The sequence below is a fragment of the Scyliorhinus canicula genome, chromosome 12 (assembly GCF_902713615.1).
Source record: "Scyliorhinus canicula chromosome 12, sScyCan1.1, whole genome shotgun sequence".
In the NCBI taxonomy this organism is placed as follows: Eukaryota; Metazoa; Chordata; class Chondrichthyes; order Carcharhiniformes; family Scyliorhinidae; genus Scyliorhinus; species Scyliorhinus canicula.
Window position 1 is genome coordinate 141,700,280 of NC_052157.1, and position 12,966 is coordinate 141,713,245.

General features: G+C 38.1%; 1 protein-coding gene across 1 annotated transcript in view; it reads left to right on the forward strand.

Annotated features, from left to right (window-relative positions):
• ssh2a (slingshot protein phosphatase 2a) overlaps positions 1–12,966 on the forward strand; it is an 84,104-nt gene that overhangs the window by 63,087 nt on the left and 8,051 nt on the right. Inside the window, 4 exon segments of the mRNA XM_038813103.1 lie at positions 431–477; positions 3,049–3,195; positions 4,914–5,114; positions 8,182–8,200. Of these exon segments, the coding sequence (XP_038669031.1) occupies positions 431–477; positions 3,049–3,195; positions 4,914–5,114; positions 8,182–8,200 (414 nt within the window).

The following is a 12,966-nucleotide window of genomic DNA, read 5'->3' on the forward strand; positions in this document are numbered from 1 at the left end:
TTTCGCTGTGAAACTTAAGGAAACAAGACTCGTATTAATAGTTGATAGTTCTGTATTATCCCGCACAGTATTATCTTCATGTCAGGAATCCACTGTACTATCAGCCATTATCGTAAATTTAGTAATTTGGGCTTTTTGACTGGGCTTTTAGAGAAAGACTGGGAAAGTAATAGTGATACTACCAATACAGAAAACTTTTAATATGCCAATCTAATCATTTAAGAATTTGATATACTGGAGTCCACGTTTATTGGAAACTTAGCTTTTCTTTTGCTCAAATGCAAAAGCACATCTATGCGGGAGCAGGGTGGGGAGGAAACTTAACGTACATCTATATCTGAGCTGTTTTGTTGTTGTGCTAAATGTCAGTAAAGTTTGTTTGGACTATCCTGTTTGACCTGAACCTTAGCCAACTTATCTCTGTTTGCAGGGTTCTGAGTGGAATGCCTCCAATTTGGAAGATTTGCAGAGCCGAGGGTAAGTTCCCCTTATAATGAAACATGCTCATAGGTTTGATGGTTGGGCTCGTTGGTTTGATGGTTGGGCTGAACATAACTGTGGACCAACATTTATAAAGAACAGAAGAGTTTGTCTGTTGAAGTACTGCATTCCCTTTGATGTTGTAATCTGCTCTTGCATGTGATCATTTTAAAATGTGCTTATCAAGGTTTTGTAAGGACAGCCCAAAATGTTGAATGTTTCTTAACCTCATTTAAAAGTATTTTTCCCAGTGTTATTTTTGGTCTATGTTTTCTATATGAAAGCCACTTGATATGATTCCCGGTAATCTAAAACATTTCAGAATTTACTTCAGAAACATAAGAAAAAAACAGATATGTCCAGTAATATGTCTTCTGAGGGAGAATAAATTTTGAGGCACTTTTAGTTCTTTTCCCTAACCCTTCAGTCTTCACATGACTGCATGACTCCCATTGTAACTCTGAGACAATATGAGATTTCCTTGTATTACTCTTCATATTCCCGTCCCCAACCCTACTTCTTTCTGTGCCCACCCCTGGAAAAATAATGCTTCCTCGAGTGTTAAATGTTTTTTAAATAGTGAGAGGTTGGGAAGTGCGGGTGTCCTTGTCCATGAGTCACAAAGTTGACATGCAGGTGCAGCAAGCAGTTAGGAAGGCTTTCATCACAAGGGGATTTGCGTACAGGCATAAAGATATTTTGCTGCAGTTGTACAGAGACCTCACTTGGAGTATTATGCACAGTTTTAGTCTCCTTGCCACAGAGGGAGTGCAATGGAGGTTCACTAGATTAATCCCTGGAATGGTGGGAATGTTGTATGAGGAGAGATTGTGGAGACTAGCTCTGTATTCCCAAGAGTTTTGAAGAATGAGGGTGGCCTCATTGATACTTCCAGAATTTTTACAAGGCAATGTGGTGGTGACTCTAAAATTAGCACATGATCATTTAAAATTAGCACATGACCATTTAAAAACTGAAATGAGGAGGAATTTCTCCACTCAAGAGGGTGATGAATCTTTAGAATTCTCTACCCCAGAGGGTTGTGAAAACTCAATCATTGAGCATATTCAAAACTCAAATCCAAGGGAAATAGAGATGGTGCGGGGAAATGGCATTGAGGTGGCTGATCGGCTGTGATCTCATTGAATGGTGTAGCAGGCTTGATAGGCTGAATGGCCTAATATCGTTCTTATGTTCAAGTCACTTCCTACAGCACTTTAAATTCCTAATAATCTCGCCTTTGGCCTACATTAAATTATGATATTTCTTAGCCACCAATCTGCAAAATCACATTTTCTGCACCGTTTTTGATGCCCTTGTCCATCTCTATTCTGTCATGTCCAAAGCATGCAGAATTGAAAGTCTTTGGCACTTCACTTGCCTTCACTGATAACCTATTTTTAAAAAATTGTTTCCTTTTGTGTTTTGGCAATTTGGAAGCTTATTCATAGAACCACAGAATTCCTACAGTGCAGCGGGAAGCCACTTGGCTCATCGAAGCCTATCCCATAACCCCACCTAACTTACACATCTTTGTGCCACTAAGGGGCAATTTAGCATGGCCAATCCACCTCACTTGCACTTTGGACTGGGAGGAAACCAGAGCACCCGGAGGTAACCCACACAGACACTGGGAGAACCCAAGGCCTGAATTGAACCCGGGCCTCTGGCACTGTGAGGAAGCAGTGCTAACCACTGAGCCACCATGCTGCCCTTATTGGTGGCTTTTCTGTTAAACCAGATGTTATACTTGTTAAAGAACTTTTAATTTTCACCTGCAGATTGTAATGATTGTGTTGAAGTTGTTTTATTGTGTTAAAATTAGAAGGATGATAATTAACTGCATTCCCCAATTGAAAGGAAGGACAAGAGACTGCTGAGGATGTTTACATTGGGCTAGCTAGTAGAATGTATGCAAGGACAGCCTGGCTTGTACATTGTCCTGTTGTTCTCATTTATCCTGTCTGTTTTCACTTGATGCTTCATCTGGTGACAATGTCCTCTATGGTGCAAGAAACTCTCAGCATTTTTATTTTAGCATGTTTCTCAAGTTTCAGTATTGGAATTTATTTTGTCAGCAGTGATCAGTTAATTGCCATACTTGCTTGTCTGGAGCAGGTTTAGTTTTGTACTGAGTATAACTAAGCACAGATTTGTTGACTATATTCCCCTATAAAGTTGATTGCTGAAAGTTTGGTTGTGCCAGTTTTTGATTTGTAAACAGTTATGTTTCACATTCAATAAGCTTCACATTAATACATCCTGTTTCTATTACAATTGTTATATCTACCCCATTAATTCATCCTGTATTTTATCATAATAGCTATATCTCCCCCTGCAGGCCAATCATATTTGTTTTAGTGCTGCATTGTGTTACACCAATCTAAAAGAACGTTCTTGTACAAAATGCAAATTTGCTAAATATATTTACAAATAATTACATTTAAAAATATTACTTTTCTAAAGCTTAATCTTGTGTACCGACAGTGGGAGTTGCATTTAATTTAAATATGTTTTGTATGGCATTGGCAGATCCTAATATGGTAATTTCTTCAATTCTTTGTTTAGGATTCAGTACATCTTGAACATCACCCGTGAAATTGATAACTTTTTCCCAGGAATATTTGAATACCATAACATCAGGGTATATGATGAAGAAGCTACAGATCTGCTTGCATATTGGAATGATACATACAAATTCATCTCTAAGGCAAAGTATGTAATTAATTAGAAATCTCTGATGCTGGGTGATTTTTATCAATATAGTATTTGTTTTAAATTTAAAAATCTTTATATTATATTTGCATTGTCTGGGGATAGGATATGGTTTGACTTGTTTACAGCATGGTTAATTCATGCGCAGCTTTTCTGGTTTTGACTTCCCTCCCCACGTAAGGTAACATGGTAGCACAGTGGTTAGCACCGTGCTTCACAGCGACAGGATCCCAGGTTCGATTCCCGGCTGGGTCACTGCCTGTGAGGAGTCTGCACATTTCCCAGTGTCTGCATGGGTTTCCTGTGGGAGCTCCGGTTTCCTCCCACAAGTCCTGAAAGACGTGCTGTTAGGTAATTTGGACATTCTGAATTCTCCCTCTGTGTACCTGAACAGGTGCTAGAATATGGTGACTAGGGGCTTTTCACAGTAACTTCATTGCAAAGTAAGCCTACTTGTGACAATAAAGATTATTATTATTCTGTAGTTGTATACATTTAGCTTTATTTTATTTGTCTTGTCCCACATATTTACTTTTATTACACAATATAAAACTACACACCAGAAGATCAGTCTGGTTTTGAAGACTTTTTTTTAACTAACCTGAAAAGGTCCTTGAAATGTTGGGTGGTTACCAACTGTAATGGTTTTTAAAAATCTAGCCATGTCAAAATTACTGGGGGGAAAAAACCTGAATGTTAATATTCCCAAATGATGGATTTCTAGTGAAAGGATTTGTAATTTAGGGAAATTATTTTATCATTTGATGCTCTTGCCCTGAAGGGAATGCTATAAATTGTACTTAATCTATACAGATTATCAAATATACAGTCTAATAACGAACAATTGAATTTATATGGTTGATATACTTTTTCTATCTCTCTCTTTTATACAAGCCAGGTGGAAAGTGCAGTAATAACAGAAATGGGATCTTTCCAATGCTCAAACTTTCGAAAAATCTAATATCATGTGTTGTCTTAAAGTATGTTGTTCCTCAAGATCTTTCCTGGTTTGGAACATCAGAACCCAAGCCATTTGGCACAAAACTTTGGACTATAGTGTCCTGAAGTTAAAAGAATCATTATTTGGAAATGGAGCTTAAACATTGAGAAATCATTAAGTAATGTTTGGTTTCCAATGTGAGCAGCAAGCCATTCTAAATTTTAATTCTCAAATCCAATTTTTGAAGATAGTTTAGAATTTTAAAGATTAATACAGTTTCATGTAACAAATTCAAATTTCTACTCATTAATTAGTTTGTGGATGATGAGGTTTACAGTTAGCCAGATCTGTTGTTAAATTAAATTGTACTAATTACAATTGTCAAGAACAAATTGTGATTGGGTTTGCATCTTTATCAGACTTGCTTGTAGTTACTTGGATGTGAATTTAACTTTAAAAATAAAATCTTTATTTTGAACCTCCAAATTAAACTTGAATTGAGAACAGATATAGTTAATCATACTAGGAAAAATACTTACCAAATTAAAAGTATGCCTGTTCTTGAACTATCTTTAATTGTACAAAGATCAAGGTACGGAGCATGTTTGGGTTTACTTATAAATTCCCATTGCTGTACAGTGTGAATGTGCATTTTTTACATAAATGGGTATGTTTAGTTTTGAACACTTACTATAAATGTCATATTCCTAAGACTTAACATCTCGAGTTACCACGTGGCCTTTAGAAAATTTTGAACATATATTTATTTTTCCATCAGACAAAATGGTTCCAAATGTCTTGTTCACTGTAAAATGGGCATCAGCAGGTCTGCGTCCACAGTAATCGCATATGCAATGAAAGAATACGGCTGGAACTTGGACAAAGCTTACAGTTATGTGAAGGAGAAACGGACAGTTACAAAGCCTAATATCAGCTTCATGCGACAACTGGAAGAGTACCAGGGTATCTTGCTAGCTAGGTGGGTGCATCCATCTTAGATAAGCCTTAATTTACAATATTAGATGTGTGCTATGTCCTGTCTGTCTTTACTTTCTTGATTCACATTTTCTTTCCTCTATTTATCTCCTGGCACACACACACACTGGATTGGGTCTGATAGAACGGCAGGCAGGGCAGCCATGTACATCTCCAAGACTTCCACTGATGATGCTATAGAACCAGGTGCTGCAGTGGAACCCAAGGTAGAGCCACAGCCAATTTTCCCTCTCTCCTAGTCAGCTGCGCACCTTGTGTCTGCACGGTCCTCAACCAGACAAACCAGGTGTGAGATTACCAACTCGCTGCGAGTGGAAATGTCAAACCAAATTATGATTTGAACCAGGGTTTCCCATTCTGACTGGTTTCATTGGAATGACCTATCCGAAAATAGAAATACAAGATAATGATTAAATTCCTTCAGAGCAAACCACAATAGGGGCAAGTTCCATGAACTCCAGCCTCCATTCTCATTGTGCCCTGCAGTACTCAACGTGTTCTTGTAGTTTTGTTTTATTTGTGGAAAATATTATGTTGTAAAGAGATAATTCAGTTATGTGATTAGTGATCTACTACCCAAGACCTCGATGATTAAAACACAGTCTTTCTGTTACTAACTGAGTATGGTATAATAACCATTTATATTTTAAATGGAAGATCTGTGGAGTGGAACATGACGCTGGTATAAGGTCTTCTCGGAGGAACAGTTCTAAATAGTGAGCTGGAGACAAAGACAGTTTGACTTTGGTTTATTTAATATTAATTTGCTCCCTGGACCCATTTTCTTCATTCACGCTGCACCCAATTTGCTACAACGATAGACTTGAGCAAAAAATAAGGCTGTCTATTTTTTATATACACGCGCACACACACACACACACTCCACCCTTCCAGGAAGCACAAATTCCTGAATAGTTTACTTGTCCAAAACAAATTCCTGAATACTTTACTTGTCCTAATTTGTTTGGTCTGTTTGAACCAGACATTTTACTGCTATCCACTTCATATTTTACTCATATCTTTCATATCTACTGAATCACCAAGAGCATTGCTACCACTGATCTAATTATTTAACCTGAAGTCCCTCAAAATTGTCTTTTGTGTCTCCCTGTATTAATTGACCTGGCTAAACATTAAATTTGATCCATTTTGAAACTTTGGTTATACCAGGAATTTGGGTTGGGACTAATGTAATTTTAATAGGTATCATGCTGACCTCTTTTGGGGTGTTTTGACCCAGTTTAAAGATGGCAATATGAAAATAACACACATATCCACTTGAACTAGAACATCATCCTGAAGTACACTAAAGCTTCTAGATTTTGTTCTTAAAAGCTTGGGTTGTGCCTGGAGAAGAGTAGCTTGGAATAGACATGTTTCCATCAGTATTCCATCTCATCACTTGTTTGGTATAATAAATGTGATGCAATAGGTTGGATTTAGTGTTGCACAAAACATACCCCTCTTCTCCCCCTCCACCACCCTCTTTGCTACTACATGTTTTGTTTCAATGTACTAAGTAAGTCTATTGATAAAACACCATTTTAGAACTGTCTGTCTGCCACTGAAGACAAACTGCTTTTGCATTGGCACTCAAATTTTGTAACGGATGAGATGTGTTCATGTTGACATTGTAGGCTTGCAACGTTTATTTGGATCTGAAAATAGTGATCCATGCTCATTGAACTAGTTTCATCATACCTCTCCTGATTAACTTGTGTGTATATCGCTGACCCGTACAATGACCTATTGAATTATAGTCCCAGGGCAAATTCTAATAAAGAGTTCATACAAGCTTTCACCTTAATATATCTTTAGGTAAATCAAGCACCGCACAAATAAATTTGTATTGTTTCCAAGAAAATACCATGCTGCATTAGTATATCCAAAAATAGTTGTTGAACTACCTGAAAATATCTTGTTTGAATTAAATTCCTACTATCAACACTTAACGTTTACATATTATGGGTGAGAAAAGGTAGGTCGAGTTTAATGCGTAAATGGTAGTCCAAATTTTCCTTCATTAATTCCACGAAAGTTTTGAAGAATAGCATAGGAGAAACTGTTTTGCAGCTCAGTGTTCTCTAATTCTACTTTGTGTCATTGTGTCTTGAGCTCACAGTTTATGTTTTTGTGCCAGTAGAACAGGAAATGGCGATTTTCATTTTTTTAATAAACTGAAGCATATGGTATAAATTCAATGCTTGGAGTTTAAGCACTTTTTATTAACTTACGGAAACTGTATTTTATAGCTATCAATAATGATACCGCACAGCCTTCCATTTCCTTCACACAATCTTCACGTGAAACTCTAGCCAGTCCAAGAATTGGGACATTCCCATTGATTAACAAAGGGAGAATTGGTCACCCATATCGAGGTGTATTCTGACATCATCTCATAGTGTTAATGTTAGAATGATTTAGTATCCCAACCAAAGGGTTGACAGAATGGATAACTTTTTATTTTGCTTGAATTGGGAAGTCTAACAACTGAATATCATTGCAAGCAATCAAATTCAAGATTTGAAAACCTAATTTTTAGTTTTATCTTAACAGTTGCTCACAGCATGCCTAGACTAAGTAATTCTTTATATCTTATGATTAAAAGACCAGCTTCCATCTCTAGTACAAGTAGTGAACTTATGGCCGTAAGATCTGCATTATCTAATTGACAGTGGAATATAAACGGTAAATGTTAACTTGAGCTCAATATTGTTTCATACCTTAATTGTGATAAATTGTTATTGGAATAGAAGATGTTGAGTTGTTGCTTTTTGAGAGTAAATGCAGATTGTAAGCTCCCTTATTAATAGCGAAACCATAAAATGCCCTGTTTGTTGCCCCTCCATAGTATTCTACAGATCATCTCCTGTGTTAACAACTAAAATAATTACAAAACAGTAAATTGCATTTCTGTTGATTTATTTTTATTGTATAACACCAATTACCCATGTGGACTACTGCAGCATTCTGACATCTTATTAAATAATAAGGTAATAGGTATGCTAAAAAATAATAAATACAATTTTGGCCTGTAATTGTATCAGCAGCAATATGAAGTACAATAAAGTACCACATAATATGTCAGGAGTTGCCAAAGCAATTTGGGATGTTAGGTTGTACAAATTAGATGGTGTTGGGGGTGATATATTAACATGGTGGAGGATTGGCTAGTTAATAGGAAACAAAGTTGAGATAAATGGGTAATTTCAAGGTTGGCAAACTTACGAGCAGCGTGCCACAGGGATCACTGTTGGATCTTCCAACTATTTACAATCTTTTTATTGACTTAGATGAAAGGGTTAACTGTTTAATAGCCAAATTGTTGTTGATACAAAGATATGTAAGAAAATAAGTTGTGCGGAGGATAGAGTCAGCGAAGATCCAATGGATAGGTTAAGTGAGTTATCAAAATATTTGGCAGATAGCAGTATAATGTGAGAAAATGTGAAGTTGTTCACAATGGCAGGAAAAATAGAAAAGCAGAATCATATTTAAATGGAAAGAGACTGCAGAATGTTGCATGCAGAGGGATCTGGGAATCCTTGTACATGAATCACAAAACGTTAGCATGGAGGTACAGCAAATAATTAGCAAGGCAAATTGAATGCTGGCCTTTATTGCAAGGGGGGTGGGGTATAAAAGTAGAGAATCTTTGCTACAACTGTACAGGACATTGGTGAGACCGCACATGGAGTACTGTGTACAGTTTTGGTCTCCTTTCTTGAGGAAGGATATACTTACATTGGAAGCAGTTCAGATAAAGTTCATTAGGCTGATTCCTGTTATGAAGGGGTTGTCATAAGAAAAGGTTGAGCAGATTGGGTCTATATCAGTGGAGTTTAGAAGAATGAGAGATGATCTTATTGAAGCACACAAATTCTGAGGCGGCTTAATAAAGTAGATGCTGAGAGGAGGTTCCCTCCTGAGGGGGAATCTAGAAGTAAGGGGGCCCAGTTTAAAGATAAATCGTTTCCTGTTTAAGATGGTGATGAGGATTTTTCTTCTCTCAAAGGGTCATTCGTCTTTGGCATTCTCTTCCACAGACCCGTGGTGACTGGGCATTGAATATATCCCAGGCTGTGTTAAACGTTTGCCCAAAGTTGGTAGGTTGAACACTCATAGAATCAGGGAATTTCATTTATTCTTACTGAAGGAAAAACAATACAGGGAAAAGAGTGATAGGATGAAAGAAAAGCTTGAAGATTTAATTAGAAGCTGAGGAAACCAAGTTTATATATTTTTTTAATTTTAGAGTACCCAATTCATTTTTCAAATCGAGGGGCAATTTAGCGTGGCCAATCCACCTACCTTGCACATCTTTGGGTCGTGGGGTCGAAACCCACGCAAACCCATGGGGAAAATGTGCAAACTCCACACGGACAGTGACCCAGAGCCGGGATCGAACCTGGGCCCTCGGCGCCGTGAGGCAGCAGCACTAACCATTGCGCCACCGTGCTGCCCTCCAAGTTTAATTTTAACTGTGAATAAATGTTTCTCACCTAGAAAATGTATCACATGGGTTCAATTGATATCAGTCTGTTTGGGATATTAATTTTAAAAATTCAGCAACACACTTAAATGCTGAACATCCCAAAATACCTCATGAAAAGTCCACGAGATAACAAATAATGGACACCAAGCAAGTGGTAGAAAGGGAGGTAGCTGAAAATGCAGTTCAGGTGTTAAAATGGACATTTTGGAGGTGGGGAGAGATGGAATAGTAAAGTGGTTTGATTCATGATGCCTGAAGATTGCTTTACCGCTTGCACAGGGGCATAGAAGGGGGTTTTAACTCGAATTCAGTTTCTATTTCATGAATCAAGCTGGCCGCAAGTTTAGAAGGAAGAAGAAATTACCTTAATTGTTTTTAGACGTGGATCAGAATAATCATCTTGCTTGCTGAGCTACCATTTCTCATTACAGTTTTGTATTTTGCACTTCCACTGCTTCCATTTATTATTTGAGTTCTGGCTGGGTTTTCTAACTACATGAGACTCGTCCAAAAGTTTGTTTTGGTTTGTTGTCGAGATGTTTTTATTTATGTATAACCATGTTTCATTACAGAAGAATTTTAATGTTGCATCATCACAGGAAAGCTTGTGTTTAACATATTAGATTACAAACTACTGAACTTTGTTCCCTGATGAGTACTTGAATTCACGTGTTCCCATATCTCAAAATAGTCACTATTGTATAACAGGAAAGATGATACTAATACAAACAACCTGCTTTTATACAACCGCTTCAATGAACAGGGCTTTAGTACGTTTAAACAAATATGTTAGATTGGGAAGTTACAATTTTAATCATTTAGGTTTTCGATGCAACTTATTTGGAACTGTGGATACTTTTTTAACAATATCTGCAGGATTGTAAGCTTTTCGTCTCCTGCTTAACATACTTTGCTGGTATACACTAGAATGTAATTACAGTATCTTCTGTTAAAAGTCAGAAATGTTGCATCCGGAAATTCACATTCTGCCACAGTAATGAAACACTGGAGATAATCAAGTATCAAAAGGTTGCTGTGGTCACTTATAAACCTAGACGATTGTTCTCTGCAATACAGGTGTAAATATAAGAGATGTGATATTGGATTGATGTTTGTCAAATACCTGTGCCTCAGTTTGTTCTGTTTATGGTTGCCCATTTATACAGTATTTCAGTGTTCCTAAGTGGAGCGTCACGAGGTCTGTTTATTTAAAAGTTTTGTGATATTGTCTGCTTATAGTACTTCTGTCATACACTCCTCTGAACGCTTGCCCTCTATTAATTTGCCCATGACAGACAAGAGAGTGCGTGGAGTAATAGGGAGCAGTGCTTAGAATTAAATACAGGAAAGCATGCCCAATACTTTGGCCAGGGTTAACCCCCCCCCACCCCCCCCCCCCCACCACTACCACCACCACCATGCGGGTTTCCTGGCAGGGGAAACGACTTGCCATTTGCTGGCAGGACAATTCTCTGGTTCCGTCAGACTGCCAAAGTAGATGGCTATTTGCATTACTCGCCTGCCCAGCAGCCGGAAGGCCTACCCTGGGGGGGGGGGGGGGGGGGGGGGGGGGGGAGAAGAAGAGAGAGGGGGGTGGGAAGAGATCCCGCAGGCAGAAAGTGCCGGATAATCCTGTCCTTTGTGTGCACATCCTTGGCTGCTTTTTTTCCCAGCGGATGACAGCAAGTCAGACTTGGCAAAGAAAGAGGAGAGCACAACTTATTTAATTTGGGCTCCTAAAGTGCGTTTGGGACACTGTTGTGAAAGGGAGGTGGAAGCTGCTGGCTCCATGTTGTTAGCTGCCTTTTTAAACTACTGCCAGCAGTAGCAGCAGTCATTTTTCTTGTTTTCCCATTGTCCACATTAATACTGATAGCTTGAACGTTTACGCATGAAGGTAGTCTAATTTATGTAACTGCTTAGATATTCTTTTCAAAAGCAGCAAGATAAAGTGTACCCAAAAACCAGTACATTTTGGGGTTAATATAATCTATGTACATCTTTCATCTACAGATGCGGGACTTATATGGATGACCTGGTTGCTTTATTTTCTTTGCATCAACAGGTATTCAGTAAAGAAGTCCACGCTTAGTAGTGAGTTAGAAATGCTTTGGATTATGTTAGCCTTCTAATGAGGCTTGTATGATAACTAGTCTCTTTTCATCTTGCAGAATTTTGTGCCCAAATCTATAATTTTTTTAATAGCTAATCAAAAGATTGCTCTCGCATCTCCTCCAAAAATAGATCTGGAGAGTCCATTATTTTTTCTTTTGGCAAATAATCCTAATGATTAGGGTTGCTTGTTTTGTTTTCCTCGTATTATTTTATCAATCACTCACCCCACTTGTCAGTTACCAGGGACTATCCCAAGGTGTCTCCAGGCTAAATAGAAAACGAATGATAAGGAGCAATAGAGGGGCGGCACAGTGGTTAGCACTGCTGCCTCACTGCGCCAGGGATCTGGTTTCAGTTCTGGCCTTGATGTGACTGTATGGAGTTTGCACTTTTCCATGTCTGTGGGGATTTCCTCCCATAGTCCAGATAAATGCAGGTTATGTGGGGTTAGGGGGATGGGGCGGGGAGTGGGCCTAGCAGGGTGCTCTTTTAGAGGCTCGGTGCAGACTCGATGGGCCACATGGCCTCTTTTCTGCACTGTAAGGATTCTATGGAGGGGAAAAAATATATGGATTTTGTAACTCTGCACCTGATCACCCTGTTTGGCTGCTGCAGATGATTCTACCCAACAGGATTTATTTACATGTTGGATTCTTGGAACTATTTTCCTTTACTCCATTGTCAACTTGACTCAATGACTTGGACTCACCTTATTCTGGATTAGGATATTGTCAACACAAGCCCCTTAGATTTGAATGCATAGTCTAGAGGATGATCTAGAGGAGTACCGCATTTACTAGTGATGATGAAAATTAAACTGACCCTCTGTCCCTGTTATTCAGAGAGTTGTTAGTAATCCTGAGCATTCCTACCTCAGCCTACTAAGAATAAATCAGTAGGTACTTTTTTTGCTATTTGAGGGATCAGTATTCAAAATGGAAGCTGTGTTTAAGCAATAAGAGTCTTGAAATTTCGAAGAATTATTGTAGGTTAAATGTTTTGGGACATTTGAAAGGCTGTTGATTAAACTAGCTAGGGAAAGAAGTGAGCACTATACTTATGCCTGCATAACACTGACTGCACCTGGAAACTAATTTGGGTGGAATGTTTGAGGTATGTCTCCCTGATTGGGAACTAAATAACCACTTGTTGTATAATACCGAGAATATTTTGCTTTGATATAAGCACTTTTATTTAAACTATTTCTCTTTTATTTTCTTTTAAT